Source organism: Cydia amplana, chromosome 10 (assembly GCF_948474715.1).
Source record: "Cydia amplana chromosome 10, ilCydAmpl1.1, whole genome shotgun sequence".
NCBI lineage: Eukaryota > Metazoa > Arthropoda > Insecta > Lepidoptera > Tortricidae > Cydia > Cydia amplana.
In genome coordinates, this window is record NC_086078.1 from 8,559,932 (window position 1) to 8,580,734 (window position 20,803).

General features: G+C 37.1%; 3 protein-coding genes across 3 annotated transcripts; all 3 read right to left on the minus strand.

The window, feature by feature from the left end:
- Positions 1–383: 383 nt before the first annotated feature.
- On the minus strand, positions 384–4,309 carry LOC134651418 (uncharacterized). Its single transcript, XM_063506522.1, has 5 exons — positions 4,145–4,309; positions 3,622–3,844; positions 2,844–2,968; positions 1,631–1,783; positions 384–562 (listed from the first exon to the last, which is right to left on the minus strand). Exons 1-5 carry the CDS (start codon positions 4,227–4,229, stop codon positions 399–401), a joined length of 750 nt encoding a protein of 249 aa, XP_063362592.1. The 5' UTR covers positions 4,230–4,309; the 3' UTR covers positions 384–398.
- Positions 4,310–4,475: 166 nt separating this feature from the next.
- On the minus strand, positions 4,476–6,519 carry LOC134651622 (mucin-2-like). The gene is made up of 4 exons (XM_063506722.1): positions 6,371–6,519; positions 6,204–6,299; positions 5,218–5,414; positions 4,476–4,869 (listed from the first exon to the last, which is right to left on the minus strand). The coding sequence occupies exons 1-4, from the start codon at positions 6,517–6,519 to the stop codon at positions 4,541–4,543; spliced, it is 771 nt and encodes a 256-aa protein (XP_063362792.1). The 3' UTR covers positions 4,476–4,540.
- An 8,064-nt stretch (positions 6,520–14,583) lies between these two features.
- LOC134651441 (uncharacterized) lies at positions 14,584–19,307 on the minus strand. Its single transcript, XM_063506547.1, has 5 exons — positions 19,189–19,307; positions 17,209–17,418; positions 16,747–16,894; positions 15,983–16,119; positions 14,584–14,706 (listed from the first exon to the last, which is right to left on the minus strand). The coding sequence occupies exons 1-5, from the start codon at positions 19,217–19,219 to the stop codon at positions 14,645–14,647; spliced, it is 588 nt and encodes a 195-aa protein (XP_063362617.1). The 5' UTR covers positions 19,220–19,307; the 3' UTR covers positions 14,584–14,644.
- Between the last annotated feature and the right edge of the window lie 1,496 nt (positions 19,308–20,803).

Here is a 20,803-nt window from a genome sequence, read left to right on the forward strand (position 1 = left end):
ATATAATATACAAACGTTACGCTCAAGCCAGATGTTATTTCTTAAATCGCTAGTGGAATGTCAAAAAACTCACTGTAATCATAGAACATCTTCTCAAGAAGCCACAAAGAAGCCGAAAAATAGCTTCACGTTATAAAACGATAATTTGAAATTCCGAATTGTCGTCGAGCGAGCCAGCGACCCGTTTCGAGCCCAACAGTGCGCGCGTCGTGGCGCGCGTGGCGAGATTGGGCAGAGCAGCTGACGTAGTGCCAATAATGTAAAATATCGTTGTTTTTAATACAATTAATTTAATTTGAATAGTTTTTTTCCCGACTTAAGGCCCAAAATCCCGAAAAAATGATATTTTTTCCCGATAATAGCACCTTTCAATCTAGTTATGTCTCGTAGATTCGTTGTCACAGGTCAACTGGCCCCGATAACAAGTCTTTCATCGGCACCACCCTGAACAGTTGGTTGACATTAGTCATGATGGAGCTCACGCCGAAGTCAACGATCGGCTTTCCGAACTCTTCGGCAACTAATCTCCAATTACTGTTCATAAACTCTAACACTAATTTACCTGTAAGGAAAACGTAATTTGAATTAGTACCTATAAATCATATTAGTTTATTTATTTACTATATTAGGTACATAACATAAGGCCAAGCGGTAAGAGCGTGTGACTTGCAATCCGGAGGTCGCGGGTTCCACCCCCGGCTCGTACCAATGATATTTACCAGTCGCTTTTTGGTGAAGGAAAACATCGTGAGGAAACCGGACTAATCCCAACAAGGCCTAGTTTACCCTCTAGGTTGGAAGGTCAGATGGTAGTCGTTTTCGTAAAAACTAAACAACACGCCAATTCCTGGGATTAGATGCCAAGCGGACCTTAGGCTCCCATGAGCCGTGTCAAAATGCCGGGACAACGCGAGCAAGATGATAATATTACATAACATCACATCAGGCTTTTCTGACCTAGTCTAATATCACAAAATAAATAATAGTACTAAGTACAGAAGACTCACTCTCTAACAAAACGCGTCTGTTACGATCAGCACAGATATGGCCGCTAGGTGGCGACAGCGCCACGCGCGGCTTATGGCTTTCCCCAAAATTGGGGCCGAACGGATGTACTTTTAGCTACCTGTAGCAAAGCGACGAAATCGCGGAGTGAGACACGCCTGCTAATATTTAGCTGCCGCGAAGTATATTTATTTATCCGGCTCAAAGGAACACTAATGTGCTATTTGCTAACTCTAACATTTCCTTGATAGTAATTTGGAATACAAAAGAAGATTTCTTGAGATAAACTTGATTTATTTTAACTTGATAACACTGTGCACACTTATAACTTAGTGAACGGGAATAATTAGTGAATAAATAGGTATATAAACTAAATGCTGATGGGGCTAATGTACAACATGAACCATGTGCAATTTACTTGTAAAAGCTGCATTATGAAATTTATGAATTAGAGAACGAATATGTCGGAAGTTATTTATTCTATTGTTTTTCGAAGTACCTAAATTAAAGTCAAGGATAGTTGTGCATTGTACACGTCATCTGTCGTCAATTAGGTGAGTCACAAAACAGAAGAAATCCATTAGGTAGGTACAATAAATAAAATATCGTAAGGAAGTAAACTTACTTATCTCAGGGTTGCCCTTGAAAAGATTCGTCATTTGGTAAGACACTCTACCCTGAAATTTGTGGTTCACCTTCAGGCTCTTAACGTCTAAATATTTTTCAGAATGCTGCATTTTTGATCCTAGTTTTACTAGTGCCCCCAATCTTATATTTCCTGCAAGAAAAAAAATGTTTTGGTTAAAATATTCGACTCGAGTTCTTAGATTTTTAGTGGGACGTACTCGTACCTATGTATTTTCTTCCTGCCTTATATCATAATATAACTATTCACATTTTTATTAACTATGCACAAATACACCATGGTAATCTCTTACAATCAGTATAAAACAATTAATAATGATTAAGTAACAATGATATTTAAACAGTTTGTAATTTTTAAATAGAATAAATTACAAATATGTATTGTATAGGTCTTGAATAAAATTATAAATTACGTCTTTTTATGAATGGCTTAAGAGCCAACAGGAGCTAAGATTTAAATATTTTAGGTAAATATACCCGTCTCGCTAACGGAAGCGGCTCCTAAAACTAGTGCGATAAGGACAAGGCGAAAAATCCTGCGTAAAAATCTCAAAAATCGAGGTTTCGTACTCGACTGTTTCCTCCTCCAAAACTTAACCAATCGTAACCAAATTTGGAAATCTAAATGATTATGACATTATCTGTGTCGGACCGTTTTGCTTTTTTGACTAATTGGTGTCAGTTTTGAATAGCACGCCTCTCATTGCGGCATAGACAATTAGGCCATTTTGGCAATTTTTGAAGGCCTCTAGCGCCTTAAAAAACAAAAATATCAAAAAAAGCAAAACGGTCCGACACAGATATTGACAATATTAATCTTTGTTGAAAAAATCATTGCTCTAGCTTCAAAACCCACGGAGGAAACAGTCGAGTACGTTTGTATGGAAAAATGACCACTCCTGTTGGCTCTTAAGTGTAAGGCCTGAGCGGACGTTCGAGTTGGGCGTGCAGCGGGGCGGGGCGTGCAGCGTGCATGTCAAACAAATGCAAACGTACGAGTATAGGAGCGGCCTTAGTGCACGCTGCTCAAATTACTTGTGAGCCCGACGCCGCGCCACGCTGCACGCGCCGCCGAACCTATTATATAATCTGTGGCCGAACGCTCCGCTTCGAGAGTCCACTCAGGCCTTACATTTATTCTTACAAACAGAAGTGACGTAAATATTCGTTATTGATAAAATAAAACCACTTACTGCATTTAATAAGCGAGTCACCGTGGCCGTCTATGGGGAACATGAGGAGTCTGCCCGTGGACATATACTTCCCCCGTATGGTCAAGTTACAGTGTAACTGAATGTCCAAGCTGTCTTTTATCATTCTGAAAAAAAAATAAGTATTAGGTAAAGGTTAAATTATACAGTAAAAGTAAGATGACAAAATCAATAAAATTATACTCTATCATCATCACTACATAGTATAAAACAAAGTCGCTTCCCTGTCTGTCTGTCTGTCTGTATGCTTAGATCTTTAAAACTACGCAACGGATTTTGGTGCGGTTTTTTTTAATAGATAGTGATTCAAGAGGAAGGTTTATGTATAATTTGTTAACCCATGCGAAGCCGGGGCGGGTCGCTAGTAAAATTATAAAAACAACGTATAAATTGTTTATGATTAAATTTATTCCAACGGTAACTAAGTACTGATTCTACGCACTGTTTTTCATTAGTATAAGAAAATTATCGACAATTAGTTCATAGCAATAAATTCCCACCCAGCAGCGGTATCATGGTCGTATTTTTATCACCTGTGATGCCATGCGTCACTTTCGCACTTACATATTTGTTAGAATGTGACAGGCATGGTGACAAATGATAAAGAGCCGACCATCTTAGCCTAGCAGTTGGAGACGTTACATGATTTTAGTATTTCTGCAGATGAACATACGTTTTTCACGGCATATTCCGTGTATAACTTTATGTCAGTTACACCTGAGGACCTAAATAATTTATTAGTTATTTATTACATAGGTACCTTGCTTTATCAATAATACACTTTCTGAATCCGGTAGCTACGCCTTCATTGAAGCTGATGGTCAAGCCACCCGGCAGAGTCAGGTTCAAATTGTTGACTTGGAAAGGATCCATACTGTCTATTCCCAAATCAGGAGCGCCTCTCAAAAACCCTGGCAAAGTAGCCTGGAGGGACTCTCTCAAACAATCGGTTGAGGTATGTTCGCATATTTTGATAAATTCGGCTAAAAATAAAGGTAAAATTTGTAGCTTGATTCGAATTTCATTTGTTTTTTCTTAGGAAAATAGGATTTTAGTATATATAATATAGGTTTATACTCCTAATTATTAGCAATGCAATTAAAATGCGACAATCCGCGCTCTTTCTTCCGGATAACGACATATTTGTATACTTTAAGTTAATAAATATAAAATTATGTAATCCGCCGCCAAAAAAATCAAAGTTACGCTCTCATTTTAATACGACAAGATAGTTAAATAAGTAGTAGGTACATTGAGTAAATATTAGATAAGTAAGTACTTACGAGATTTTGCATTTACGTATGAGCTAAACGCAAAAATTACACCCATTATCACACTTGGCACCAACTTAATGCTTAAGAACTGCATTTTGAATATTGACTATATAATTTAAACCAATATATTATTCTAATTAAATCCCTGTTGTTCGACTTGCTGCACTACAATAACTAATGCATTTCTTTCCGTTTTGCATTCTTATATCAGTACGAGGACTTGCATAAGTAATTAGCGCTGATCCATGTCATTAAAAATAAGTATAATGACTTTAATCACTCCTAAGAAACTTTGTTGAATTAGATAAATTAATTGACTACTTAAAGCTTGCTAACAATAAAGAAAGTCGATTAGGCATTAATTCATTTATTAATTTAATATAATTTAATTATCTAATCTAGGGGTTAATTAATGCGCTTATCAATATCGAAATCAAGTTCTTCATTATTATTGGTAGTCGGCGCGGCGGTACCGAATACACTCTGTAAAATATCAAGGGGTATCAGAGTAGGACTAGGTCTGTTGACATCGATGTTGGTGAACCGTGTAGGGTTCACAGTAGGTGCTGCTGTGGGTCTCATTGTGGTTGGTCTAGTGACGGGGGTGGCCCGTGTGGTTTGCCCAGAAACTGTAGCTCTGGTGGTTGGATTGGTAATGGGCCTGGCAGTGCTGGTAGGTTGTGGGATCTGGGGGACGGCGCGCGGACACGGCGCCTGGCGGGCTACTCCCACATCTGTTGAAAGTAATTTAGTTGTTAATAAGCCCTTTAACGTTTAATATAATTATTTTATAACATGAGGAAAATTGAAAATTTTTGCTCTATAATGAAATGTAATAATAGTAGTTTATGTGACTGCTACATAACGAAAGGCACTAAAATATTATACAATAGAAACGAACGAAGTGAGTTTCTTAAAAGGACCATAGGAGTGTTTTAATGCCTAATTATGTACCTACACACTATTTTATCTACACACATATTTATTCACTACCGTTACAGGACAGGCGCGTATGCCGATGAACAGGTCTAGCAGCGTCCGGTCTGTCGTGGATGGTTTTATGTGTAACTATGTATACTTACTGATTCCACAGTTCCTAGCACACTGCAAGGCCCCAGGGTTGTTGTAGGTGACGTTGTTGGTGCCGCAGACGGGGTTGTACTCCGATGTGGTCGGACAGGCGCGTATGCAGATGACCAGGTCTAGCAGCGATCGGTCTGTCGTAGTGGGCCGAACGGTAGTCGTACTGGTTGTAACTGGTCGGGTTGGTTGCGGAGCCCTGGAAATTATGAAAATGATTATTTTATTGTATTTATTTATTACAATCAATTTTTAATAAAATATATTACATAATAATAATAATTCCATTAAAACTACGCCGGCAACTTTATGTATGTATATTGTGCAGATTTCAAGGCAATAAATATCATACATAAAGCATAATATACATACATTAAGTTGCCAGCGTAGTTTTAATGGAATTATTATGTATTATGTAATATATTTTATTAAAATTTGGTTCTATACCTACGTAGAAAAAAAAATATCTTAACCTAGATACCACATAGTATACACAATACATATAGGTATGTAGGTGGTACCTAAATGCCACTCATGTGACGTCAGATTCGCGTAATTTTATTATATATTAGTTATATTACTTACTTGAAAGAACAATAACATGTTATGTGTAATTAGCAATGTAAGGTATTTTTACAGGTTAAATGTAAATATTTCCAAGTCAATGATGGATACAGGAAAACCCCCATTGCTAAGAATGTGTGGAAATAAAGTATTTACTCTTTGGTTATATGTGCTACAAAGTGGTTTTTAAGGATTATTTATGAAGTACAAATCCGTCTAGATAAGAAATACTAATGAAGCGAGACGCCAGTTTATTAATTTCAAATGAATATAAAGAATTATATAACTATCAGATTTCGTATATTTATCCATAACTACAGCAAGTAGCTTAATATCAATACAAAAAGTAGAGGCAAAAAAATTTAAAACGATTCGACTATTATTACATAGCACAACAAATGCGAGTAATGATGACATGACGTACCTAGTTGTAGGAACTTGGTTGTTAAAATCTGGAAACACCACGCGGTCAGCGTCGTTCGAAGAATGTTGAGGTGGGTGACCAGAAGATCCGGATCCACTATGATGCCCATAACCCCAATGTTGGCCGGGGTGAGCATGAGTTCCGCCTGGGTGTCCTTGTGACCCTACATATTGGCCGGATTGTCCCGGAGATCCAGATTGACTATTGTGTCCGTGAGGACTCCAGTGTCCCCAGTGGCCTTTATAACCGTAGTTGTTATATTTGTGATCATAATCATGATTATGACCATATCCAAACGCATGACCAACTCGATCATTGTGATATCCTTGATTGTTCAAAGTATGTGCATTTTGATGATCATATCCTTCATTATAATCTTCATAGCTTTCCTCCGGTTTGCCATAATATTTAAATTTGGAACCTGGTACTTCATCGTCAGAGTCTGCTTCCCACGCCCCAATATCGTCATCAAATCCAACCCAACTTCGGCTGAACGACGATCCGCTCAAACAGACCAATACCACTGTAACAGTAAGCCATGATTTATTTAACCTATTTAAAGTGGTAAATTTCCTCAAATCATCCAATAAAACATTGCAGTGAACGAAAGATATCGGTATCAAATTAATGTTTTCACAGATCAAAATATTTATGAGGTTAAGTGTATAATAGCAATATAAATGCGGTAACACATTAAACGTAGTACCTACAACATAAAATATTTCCAATAAACTTTTTCATATCTGGCAATGTTTGGCAATATTGAAAAGGTGCATTTTGTTTCGGAACCGAAACTCGACTAAAAAAATTCTTGACTGCAAAGTCAAGGTTTTTTTATAAAATGATACTGCGTTCGCTATTTATGTCATTGTTACGTGGGCTTTTACAGTTTCAAATATGAACTTGAAGCCTTGGTGCATTCGACACTCACTTCCGAGTGCACGTTTGGTTCGACTTCGACGCTCTAATTAGGGTTTAACTTTAAGGGCCAAAACACACTCTTAAGGATGACTCAGGTTAGACCGGGCCGTGTCCGGGCCAGAGCTTCCGGAGCTTCGTTTTCTATGTAAAGCATCACGTGCTCACCTGTCATTGTCATAGAAAAGTAAGCGCCGGAAGCTCCGGCCCGGACACGGCCCGGTCTAACGTGAGTCATCCCTTAGCGTAAAGTGTTCAGTAGGTATAATTATAATTATAGGTATAATTATTCCAATTAGAATGCAATATTTTATCGGCTAAATGGCTAAATAGCTATCACAAGGCCTACATTTTCCGATGGGTATTTGGTGAACTTAGATTCACAAATTAGGTATCTTAAAAAGATGTCACCAGTTCTCGGGTTATAATTTTTTTTACTTATGGTTGTAAGTTCAATGTGGCGAAGACGCGTCTATAAGGGAAGACCGTCTACAAGCTTTTAAATCTTGCATTTGTATAAGGTACATGCTCAGGCACTTACAGAAGGTCGGTAAAGCAGAAGGAGTGAGGCTCTACCTTTTTGACTGTCTGAGTGACGTACGTATACAAATACAAACACGAGAGCGCTTGCCCTTTGACCGTCTTTTCAGCAACAGCAACAGCAGCAACCTTAGTCGAAAATCAAAATATTTAAATACTTACACTCAGCACTCTACTAAAATGGAATGAGTTACCTAACTTATTCCATTATCTACTCATAGCCGTGCTCACAACGACGAATATATTTACTATTGTCAAGGCTAAACTCAAGAACCAAATTAAACCTATGACGGCTATGACACCTAAGAAAGATGACTAAATCACTATATTTTACCGGCGTCGAGATAAAATACCAATTAAATTTGTAACAATAGGTAGGTCAAGTCTATAAAAACAAATACAACTTACCTAGTAAAGCGATCCATTGAACCATTTTCTGGGTTAATAGTTTGATAACTAAATTAAAATTTGATTGATCCTTTTTAGGGCACTCTGTCTGTTGGTAACGGTCCGCGGTGCAGCGAGATCTCAGACGTATAATAAGCGAATCTTAAGTCCTGTGAGTTTATAACATCCCCACCATATGTGTTGGTCCTCGCTACGAACTACGCTACTAATTCATTCGTAAACCTATATGCTTCATATATTTATCGATCGGTTCTGTGAATTATCGAACATTTACCCTGAACGAAGGTTGGACGGAACCTACAATATGACGATCGTAGGGTTTTGCTGGTTTTATTACTAGTACAACTATAGTAGTATTAGTAGCCCTATGGCATTAAGTCCGCTATTTGTACTTTCTTGTATTGTGCAATAAAGGGTAGGCTCAGGGCCGCACACGTGGTACCAAGACGACGTGGCAGAGGCAGACTGGGTGTCTAAATTCCTCGAACCAGGAGGTCTCCAAAACTAATTTCTTAAATAGACTTCTAATTTCTCTATACTTTTTAAACTTCTTAAACTTCCCGGCTTCGCACTGAAAACTGTTAGGATTTCTGGCGGAGCGCTCCCATCCCGCGAGCAGGAGTCACTTCAGTGGCCTATAAAAGTTTGTCCCCGACTGACTTGAATAAATAAATAAATAAATAAATAAACAGGTGGTCTGGAGTTCAGGGTCGGTAATTATAACATTGTGCGTTAATATAACTTTACTGATATATTGCGACCATATGGCTACTTTTGTGAAAGGTAACAAACTATATCATTAACGATCAGCCAACATAAATCCGCAATTGAATGTGTTTACAAAATTTACTTATAAGTGAATCTAAAAGAGACATATATAGTTAGGTACCTACCCGAGTTTCACTCAAAGGTAGAGACACAAATTGGTTATATGGAAATTAGCCAATTTCCATCCATATCCATTTATATCCATATAACCAGTTTGTGTCTCTACAAATCTGTACTCAATAAATTTTATTTGTTACAATATAAACAACAAAATACAAAAACAAATACATTTCAACACATTGATCGATCTAAAATTCACCTTATAAAATAAATTACAATTAAATAAAAACTAAATTACAACTAACACAAATAGTCCCCCAGATCCGATCCCTGCGGAAGGGTGCCCATAATGCTCTACAAATTGGTTATATGAAAATTAGCCTAATTGAATGATTACACTTTCAATAGTAATGTCATTCTTACTGAAAGTGTTTCGCCACATTCGCGTAGGTTTTACTCTTGTTTCATGTAGTTAACATATAGAGGAGTTGAATTTGTAAAAATATGTATGAGGGGTTTAATGCAATTCAGGTTCTTACTAGACTAATTAGATTAGAATAAGAATAAGAATAAGAAACCATTTATTGCAACACAAAAAGCATACAGGTTACAAAACATAAGGATTGAAAAAATAAGAATAATTGTGCGGCAAAAGGAACGGGCTCAGCATACGCTGCGTCAGTCATTTCATTACAAATTGCCTGCGCAGCGCTGATTTTCAGTCCGTCCCCTTCACTGAACCACATTGACATTTATGCGGGTTAAAAAAAAAAAAATCTAAACAAAAAACCACTACAAAGATCTCTAGTTAAAGTAGGTAATAACGTAGGTAGGTAGGTAGGTAGAACGTAGTATCACGTTTACAGTACAAATTCCTAAACTTTTGCCTTTGCCAAAGTTAAGTAAGTATTAATAAATGTTGTATAAAGTGAATAATAACACCAATAACTTAAGGTCGATAACTTTTCCTCGAATACGGTCGGTTCAAGTTTGCGCTAAAAAGCAAGTTCCTACATGCGTAATTGTAACGAATTTCATAATCAGGAACTGATTACAACCATACATGGTACAACGGTGGGTGATGGTATTACTTATTCTACAGATACAGGTTCACTTGAAGTAATTTATTTATACCAACATCTAATGTAGTTGCGTTCTTTAAATGATTGTCATAAAGTTACGTTATATCTATGTCACTATAAGATAATAGTACAATGCCACATATAGTAGGGCTGAACTAAAATGATTTTCCGGGCTTAGATCCTTTTGAAACCAGAACGGATGGTATCCATCCCGTAGCCAACCGAATTGCACAAAAAGTGCAAAGGTGCAACCTGGATTTAGCTCTACTATAAGGTAGACGTGCATATATTTTTGAGTTGTGAGTCGCGTAATTACGGTTGCTCAGTTTCTGCTGCATTCGGTTTCATTTCTTTCTTTTTGTTTCCCACGGCGACGCAAAATGAGTTAGTTGTCTGCCGACATAGGTAGGTACATTAGAATTTCTGTAGCTCGAATTTCTGTAGCTCGAATTTCTGTAGCTCGAATTTCTGTAGCTCGAATTTCTGCAGCTCGAATTACGCAACTCACGCGCTCACATATGCTCATCTGGCTTCACTTCACCCTAACACAGCATTTGAACTAGCATAATTTGCAAGCTTTATTTGCACCGGAAAATACCTAGTAAAAAAATATTAAATAATTAAAACAATCCAATTAATTCGACTAAAAATAATTACACTTTTGTGTAAATTTATGAGGAAAGTGGACTAACTCTCTGATGGTGGCCACGTCACGATCTGACCCTATTACCGTTAACTGATTTTGATATAAAAGTAATAATCCCTCTTTGAAGTTTTTCGTAATTCAGTAAGTTGTTTTTGTTCCAACTGTTCCAAGCATTAGAACGAGTCACTGATGCATAAAACACTTAAATCATAAGTCTTCGTGGGGAAATAAATCCGGTATACGAATTGTGAGTAATACCGGATTCCGGAACCAACCGTGCATTGTCGCGAAGAAATTACTTCAAGGTTATGAAGGAATAAATAGGTACCTAGTTTCTTAAATCTTGGAAAACAGAGTAGACTGCATTCTAATTACCTACATTAACATCCTGTGTGAATTCGTGTATTACGCTTCGGAATAATAGGTACCTAATTGAAACACGATAATACGAGTAGAGTAGGTAAATTTTAATCCCCGGACGTAGAAGATGCAGCAGACCTAAACCGAACGGATTGTGGGTGTGTGTGATACCTATTGCTCCGTTGTGGCGGGTTAAATACATATACTTTTTCTGCAATTAACAAATGAAGTTAAACTGTATTTGCGAGGCTGTTCGATCACTTTTACATAAGTAATTATGCCTGCATTAAAAAAAATCTTAAACAGTTTCCATGAGTTTAACAGACGTTCAAAGCCGCGCACCGTCAAAACAGCTCTTATCCTGAATCACTTTGCCACATGCATTGCGAATAATATCGGCGACAGAATAAAAACTCGGGAAAAATACATTACTTATGTAACATATTTGGCTCATTTGATTCATTATTTTGTTAAGCTATAGGTAGATCGCCTTACCACGAGTTTGACATTGACATATTCGCTAGCGTGTGCGTAACTTACTATCATTGCATCTCGCTCGTACTTGCATATTAGTGCAAGCGAGATGTATAGAAAGAAATAAGTAGATATGTCAGTGTCAAACTCGTGGTAAGACTACTTGTAACTGGTTTTATTATACATTTATAAAAGTAGAGTCCTTTTGAGTCATGCTCAAATCACGCTCCAATTTTTTTGTAATATGACTTACCTACCTGGGTCTGTTGCCCGTGTTTCTACGAGTAACAAAAGATTAATAAAAGTTGATTAGTTATAGTTAATAGTTTTAGGTATTTACCTACATTTACCAGGAAACGAATTCTTGTTCACCTGCCCACGCTATTTAATTAAAAATAACCCAAAATTGTTGTTCAACCAGTTGTGCATGAATCTTCGTTTTGTTCCAATTTCAGACTCAGGTTTAGCAGGGAAGCCCCGCTTTGCTGACTGCCACCTTTTTAGGGTTCCATAGCCAAATCGGAAAGAATTTAACCTTAATTCTATTAGATATACCTCTTGGTCTATTACCAAAATACAAACAATAACAATAATTTGCAGCCATAATTGTGTGTTTTTAGTCTTAAGATATATTTTATATATTTTATAATAATATGTATGCTAGTTTTATCTATGGGCCCATAGTTGCCTGAAAATAAAGTTTTTCATTTAATTTCAATAAACACAATCAGATAAATATCAATATTAATTGCAAGTGGGCGAACCTACTTGATCAGTTCTATGTAGAGCCTTTAAACAAGGTTGATTCAATATTTTTTTTAACAAGCAGATATGTCTGCGAGCGATACTCCCCATTTTATATTAAAGGAAAAAATAGATTTGCGAGGTCCTGGTAGGCTTCCGTAGCTCAATTGGTTAAGAGCAACGCACGGATTGCGGAGGTTTCGGGTTCAAGTCCTGCTGGAAGCGTAACTTTTTCCTTTAATATAAAATAAGATTGATTCAAATTTTGCAGTGACGTGTGACCCTAAAAAGGAAATCATATATTATATATATGAGATTCGTCATGCCCATATGACTAGCCGATCGTTCATTAGATGTATCAGAGGCATTTAATCAAAATCCAAAAAAGTGATTGGTGGTAATAAAGATTTAAGAAAACCTGCCATTTTTGGGTTGAATAAAACAGCAATTTCGAAAATTTAATAGATTTTACAGCCTATGTACATGAGCTGTAGAGTAACTTTACTATGCATGTCATATACTAAAATATATGTCACGTAAGAAATAGTACATTATTGTCGAGGTTCGGAAGTAGCTACTTGCTGGTTGAGGATTCGTTTTAAACGGACGACCTTGGGAATCCGTTTAATTGAATCCGAAGAGTAGCCTTCCAGCCGAGATATATATAGTGCTTTTCTCAGAAATGGTGCAAGAAATAGAAATATTTTACAGAAGCAACATTCTAATTTTCACAGAAAAAAGTAAAACCATTAAAAAGATTTGCTTTGCCGCCTTTAAAAAAAAATAGAAGTGTATTTTTCTGCTGAAAATACGCCAACCTATTTGAGACACCTAAATAGTCGCGGTACCAACATTATAATAATAAGTAGGTACTGATCATCTGCCTTCATTTGATAAAGCCATTTCAACTTTTAAAAAGTTTGGAACTCGATAAATAATGGAATTTGTATGCAACATTGCAGTCCCGAAATCGAGACTGCAATGTTTTTAACTTTTTAATTTTTTGACTGACCCACGACTGACCATAAACTACGCACTTCGCGACCTATTTTTTAACCCGCAACGTCGACTTTGCCGTCCATTTTTGAGAAAAAGTCATTAAGGCCTCCCCTCCAGTGTTCAGCTGTCCACGGCTGGAATCGAATCAGCGCCTTAAATGCATTCGCGGCAGAAAATCGAAATACCGCAATATTTAAAATCATCAGATTTGTTTCCTAGTCACTTTGCCATTCATGACTGTCCTACGTCAAAATAATCCGATCCAGTATGCTTTAGCATCTTTAGCAAATGTTTGAGGTAACTTAAAGTTCGAATCAGGCCATTTCTTTGTTGATGCTAGACTAAGGAAGAGTAACGCAAGCCTAGTCGGTACCCTGTGTGAGTGTGACCCTGGCTATGAAGCCGATGGTCCTGGGTTCAAATCACAGTAAAGGCAGTTATAATGCTTGATATTAAGCTGTACAGATTTTTTCCCTGAGTCATGAGTGTTTTCTGTGTATTTAAATATTTATATATATTTTATATCAGGCTGGGGAGGACGCTTGTGTGGGACGCCACCTGCGTTGACACGCTCGCACCGTCCCACCTACAGGCGACCTCCGTCAAGGCGGGAGCTGCGGCTACAACCGCTGAACAGAACAAGCGGCGCAAATATGCTGTCCTCGGCGAGGGCTACATATTTGCGCCGTTTGGCGTAGAGACTCTGGGACCGTGGGGGCCTAGCGCAAAAAGCTTTTTTAAGGAAATGTCCCAGCGTCTCATTGACACCTCAGGTGACCGGAGGGCTGGCAGCTACCTCGGACAGAGGATAAGCCTGGCCATCCAAAAAGGTAACGCTGCCAGCCTTCTGGGCACCATATCGCATGATGAAGGTGACCTGGGGAGCATTTTTTACTTATAAGTTTTGTTTAAGATTTGTTTTATTTTAGTTTTAATTTTAACGTTTAGTTTCTTGTACGATTGTATTTTTTTTGTGCAATAAATACCCTATTACTAAGTTTAAAAAAAAAAAAAAATAAAGATATTTGTATAAATATACCTATTTGTAAAATAATTTCTAATAGTAATAAATTATCTAACACTTTTATATCATTATCCGAAATTAGTACCCACAGCACAACACAGCCTTCTTGAGCTTACTGTACGGTTTTAAAGTCAATTTGCATGAAATACACACCCGCAACTGCCAGTTTACTCTTCACACTTATGGATAAGAATATATTGATTATGTTTGATTAGCATCGTGTTGTTTTAGTTTTCTATGATAAAATCGGACCTAAATACTTCTCTTTCGCACAGCACTAAGAAGCTTTTTATAAGGATTATAATTTAAAATTTAAATATACTACATAATATTTCAGTAACAGTAAAAATGCAGTAATTTAGAAAACTATGATTTAATCAATTCAGTCTATAATTCAAAGTAGATACTCGAGTTGCATCTAGCCTGCTGGTGCAGCGGTAGTTGTCGTCGGGCACGGCGATGACCTCAGCAAGGAAACAGCTGAAAAACGAACACATTATGCTTTAAAATGGCAAGAAAATTGAACAGAGGCCACATGAGAGACCGTAGTCCGCTTAAACATCCTTTTGACATTTACATCCGGCAAGTTATGGCTTGACTAATTCGTGAAGGTTATAACCATTTGGCTCATATAACTTACCAACTCAGAGGATAACTACACCATATGAGGATTATTAGCTGCCTTTGACCCTCTATTTATAATACAAAGACTGCAGCAGTATTTTTTGGACATAGGTACTTTTTATGAAACACTTTTTAACAAACACACACTTTTTGAGTGTATGAGGAACTTTATGAAAATAACGGAAGCGAAAGAGGTATGTCAGGATCGTAGCAAGTGGAAATCCGTGGTCTCTGCGTACCCCTCCAGGAAATAGGCATGATTATATTAAGTTACTTTTTGCTACATAATTTAATCTGAAAAATACTCATAATAATCTCACAGACCAGCCTGCGGATACATTCACATGCGTTATTTTACGGCGTTTTCCTTAAGAAGGAGCCATTAAAGCATCGCTTAAACAACAGTCATTATATTTAAGTGTTGTTTTACTAGCATTACATTAAATAAAATACTATAAATAGTTACACGAGGTAACTCGAGTAGGTAAAGAAGGAAGTTTAACAATAAAATTGTAAGTAGAATGAGTGTACAGCCAGCATGTGTCAGCCAAGTAATTCGTAACACACCTTTTGTTAGCATATATTTGGCCACTTCTATGAGATGCTGACTGAGCTGTACGTTTAAAACATATGTAACGGCCGGCTCATCTTCTAATTTAATTGATACATTCTGTATTCTGAACTACTACAATTACGACGATTACTTAAATGCAATAATAATAACTTCTTAGGGTATAACTTGAAAGAAAAATGTTGCCGGTTTAAATCCTAAAATAGGAACTGTCAAAAATGTACCATCGTTCAGAGTGCCATATCTATAGTTTTCACCGGCTTTCCTCATTGTAACCTGGGGGCCGATTGTTGAATTTCGACGCTCGATTTCATGTATTTCGTTAAATAATATCTCCACTGCTAGGCATCTAAATTCTACTAATAGAATTGATATCGAGTGGTCAATACCACTAGATTCCCAATTTCTATGGCTCGTATTTCAAAAATTATCATTTCGCCGTTTTCCACCGAATTTCAAGTGGCGAAACCGAGCGATCGAAATTCAAAAATCGGCCCCCTGTACTCTTAATTTATAAATTATAATAGAAACCACACGGAAGTGGATATTGTGGGTACTCACTGACGCCACACGACTGGGCGCACGCCAGCCGGCCCGGGTTGGCGTATTGCACCATGTTGGTGCCGCACACCGGGTTGTACTCCGCCGTCACGGGGCACGTGCTGATGCACTGGTCCTGGGTTGCGGTGTTGCTATTTCTGAAATTTAAAAATGTGTACTTGATTAACAAATTTGTGATGCAATTTTCAGGCACTAATGTTCAAATATTTTCATTTGCAGCATTTTGTCATTCATACGTCCATTAGGTTCAATAAGCCTAAATAGTAGAATCAATAATTTAGACTTTGACTTCGACAATCTGCTAATGCCATGGCACTTTAACCTAACTCCATGAAAATGGCTGAGTTCGATATGTAACTAGAGATTTGTGAACAGTCGAGTTCGCAAACATCTTTACAAGCCAACGGTCCAAAAATAAATTTACACGCCTTAAATAAGGTCGCGTAAGAGGTATATTTTTGATACGTTGGCTTGTAAAGATGTTTGTGAACTCGACCCTACATTGTAACATTAGGGATCATCAGTTTTTATGTTAATTTTAAGGTTTAGCTTAAAAGTTAGTATGTCTCACGACAGTTTAAATTCGGTCATCAGTTTTGTAGACAATACTTAGCCAGTATCTACAGAAAACGTTACGAGTAGGCTACAATATATGTCTTGTTATTAATCAGTTGTCAGATTAGTATTTTTCATTAGATATTTCAAATTATAACACACACAAATCAGTTATTATCATAAATACATATTTAAGAAAATGAACGTACGCATTATTAGGAGACACAGTCGACTGCTGGTTTTGGCTTTGGTTAGGGAACTGTCCCTGTCCCGGAAACTGCCCTTGTCCCGGAAATTGGCCCTGTCCCGGGAACTGTCCTTGTCCTGGGAACTGACCCTGTCCCGGAAATTGGCCCTGTTAAAGGAATATAGATTTCATTCATACTAGCATACATATAGGTATCGACAGCAGAGTTTACTCGTAGGTAACGAACAAAACAAATGTCACGTCATACTCGTAACAGCGAGATTTAAAAATAAGTATTTTTTCGCAACGATAGTAAGTTCGACAGTCACTACCTTCTCCATATTAGGTATATTCCCAAATTATATCTTGCACTAAATTGTGTTAATTTGACCATAGAAATATATTCTGAGAATGACCCAAATAATCCTGGTTACGATAAATTGAATTATGTACTTCAATTTAGTTCTTGCCATTACCTGTCCAGGAAATTGGTTTTGGTTTTGTCCCGGGAATTGGTTTTGTCCCGGGAATCGGTTCTGTCCCGGGAACTGGTTTTGCCCAGGGAATCGGTTCTGGTTCCACTGTGGTCTGCCCTGCGACTGCCAACCGTAGCGGTCTTCCAAGTCGTTTGTGTCTTCGGACTGGGTGGACTGCCGTTTAGGCCTGATCTGCATCGCCATGGCGCTGGTGATAGCTGTAACATTAGTTAAATAGGATTATTTAATGTAATGGTTGTCTTATGATTGTGTGTCTGTTTACCATTTTACGACTAAAAGTTTGGCATGTATTTAGTTAGGACACAGGCTATTTAACTTTTCGACTTCCACCCCCTAGGGTTGGTAGACGAAAGACCACAAACCCAATCTCACGAGAATGATGCCGTAGGAACGGCTAGTATATTAATAACAAGTTCTGGTCTAGAGTCTAAAGAGTTAACTGAGTTAATACATTAAAGTTGTTACTTGTCACACAGTTGTTTGCTTGCAAAAAGAACCTAGAGATTTCTCAGATAAACGTGTTTTCAATAAACGTTTAGTTCAACCTTTCTTAATAGCAGTGTGCAGTGGAAATTCCGACTAGCAACTCGATGAATCACATTGTCACCTCGGTTTGCCTATATCCACAGTTCACAGATAATCACATAAATTTATCCATTAACTAGTTTTGTATCCGATTTTGAGGGTTCCGTACCCAAAGGTAAAAACGGGACCCTATTGCTAAGACTCCATTATCCGTCTGTCTGTCTCATGAACCGTGATAGCTATAGACAGTTGAAATTGTTACAGATGATGTATAAATTTCTGTTGCCGCTATAACAACAAATACTAAAAACAGAATAAAATAAATATTTAAGTGGGGCTCCCAAGCTCCCATGCATACAACAAACGTGATTTTTTTGCCGTTTTTAGGGTTCCGTAGCCAAATGGCAAAGAACGGAACCCTTATGGATTCGTCATGTCTGTCTGTCTGTCTGTCCGTCCGTAGCACAGAATACCTCGAAAGCAAAACAAAGCAATTCATTAATTTTAGTACCTAAATAGACGTTTTATTTTTGATTGTATCTGGTCGCCATGAAATATTTTTAAAGGTCATTTAAATCGTATGAGCTTCGGTCACGGCGTAGATAGATAATGCTTATTTACTTATCATGTTTATTTTATTTATGTCTGCACAGCGAAGATGACATCGAACCAAATTAACATTCAACATATTTTATTTGTTTTTCCTTATAGCTTTATATTATCATTTATTATCGATGTCATTATAGCTACAAAGTGTTCTTTTATTTGTGGTAAATGTTTTGTGGCTAAGTTATACTGTACCTAATTATGTTCGTTAACAATCTAAGTGAAGCAACGCTAATGTGTTTAAAATTGAACATAAGTACAAAAACTCACAAAGCTCCTAAGAACAGAGGTACCTACCTAACAAAAACTTAAATATTTTAATTACTTTTTAAGATGCATACGCATTAGGTACGTAATCGACACATAAAATTAAAAGAAATGACTTCACACTCTAAGACAACTTACATAAGGTTTTAATTAAGTTTATTTATTATGAGTTATGAGTGTAAACTGTTACCGGGGTGGTTTGCAAAATGCTTGCATATAAACCCATATTTTCTTAGATGTTGTTTAGTATTTATTTTAGTTTAATGTTACATTTATCTTTAACCAAACTTTCAACCCTAATAAAAATAAATAAGACAATACTAGATGTAATTAACTTAACTATCTCTATTGCATCGTCCTCAAACTAGTACTTAGTAGAATTTATAAGAAAATAATTATAAGCTATGTCAATGATATGTAAATAGTACTACGTTAAGAATTTGGGAAACACTGCAATTCCGAAATAGAAACTACTTTTGAAGGTTAATATCGGACGTTCAGTTAACACATAAGTATCTACCTACTTATAAGAATATAATAAATAGTAAGTAAATAAAGAAGTTACTCACCGATTACAAATAAGATGCACAGCGACTTCATGATTGTTATAGTAAATATGACTTGTTTGTATGTTCGTCCGCTCAGCGCGAGTGTCGTCCGCTTCTGGCGGGTCCGGGCTGCGGGTATGACTATAAAAGGAGCCGCGGGCGCAAGTCACTCGACTTAATCCCGTATTCGCTTACCGAGCATCGAGAAGTTGAAGACCTGGCCAAACCAGGATAAGTACACTCTCCGATAACGCACAGTTATTACGACTCTTGAGATCAAGTCACAATGGTTAGTCCAAGAACTCATCAACTTCCCCGCACCCGCGCATCAATGAGAATGCTTGGCCTGCGCCTTCTAATAACTCGTTTTGTAGGGTTGTGCGTCATTTCTCAGATCTACATTTTGGAGGGATTTCACCAATATCAGAATTTGCGTTTTAGGGAAACTGTGGGTGGCAAATTTGATTTTGCAAATGAAGAATGTAGCCAATTGGCGTCCCCATTTTCCTCTTTGGGTTTTAACCCCATACACAATTTTGGTACCTATCTCCTAACCCTTATTGGAAGGCTATGGTTAACATACATCAAATTATGTAAAAACATTTTCTAAAATCATAATACCTATCCAAAAAGGAAAATAGGGGATACGTTTATATGGATGAGCGTTTGTAAGCGGATGTCCACTGTCCTCTTAAAATTTAACTTCACTGGCATTTAAAAGCAATTTTTGAGTTTTTGAATTTTGAACTCCCTTTCAAAACTCTAATTAAATGCTTAGTTATAGGTATATAAGTACGCGGGGACTCACGCGGCTAAAACTGCTATGCACAGCAGTAAAGGGTTAAGTATTTTAGAGTCACTGAGACAATTTCATTAATGTTATTCCTCTCAAACTACCCCTACTTACTCGAAAATGTATGTACAGATCTTTGTTGAGACAACCCTGGACCTTAGAAGTTAGAGTTGCCCGCCAATACACTTGACCTGTGAATACCGGCCGGGTACTTAACGTTTTCCTTAATAAAGGGCTGATACCCACGCATCTTACAACATGAGGCTGATACTCATGCCCTTGGAACTTACGAGTATGTGTATCAGCTACTTAACTGTCTAATCTTGCTAATCAACCTTATAGCTCTGCAAGAGTCATTGGGACCAAGTTTCTACTGCAATCGAAATTTTCCTTAAATTTATTTATGTACGCTTATCGAATTTTGAATGTTAATTAACGCCCAAGTGGGCTCTAAAGATATTCCTGTGTACAACTCTATAGGTATGAAATAGTTGGACAATAGTTGTTATTGTTTATGCATTTTTCTGGTAGTTTTATCGGTATAGCTCTATAGCTATATATAATTTGTTCTTTTATTATCTCTGACTGTATGTAGTTGGATATATGTATATGTACATTTATTTTGACCCTTTAACGGTCCAGATAAAAAAAAACTCAAGCCTCATCGCCTCTTTAATTTCCTTCAAAGGGTTGAGTAGCAAAAATTAAGTTGAATTTTTTTCTAATAAATATACATTTATAACTCTTCTTTATACAGGTTTAAGAAGTACTTAGTTAATCATCAATTCTGCCTATCCATCCCAATAGCCATATTAGCCATTAAGTAGAATACTTACTCATTTA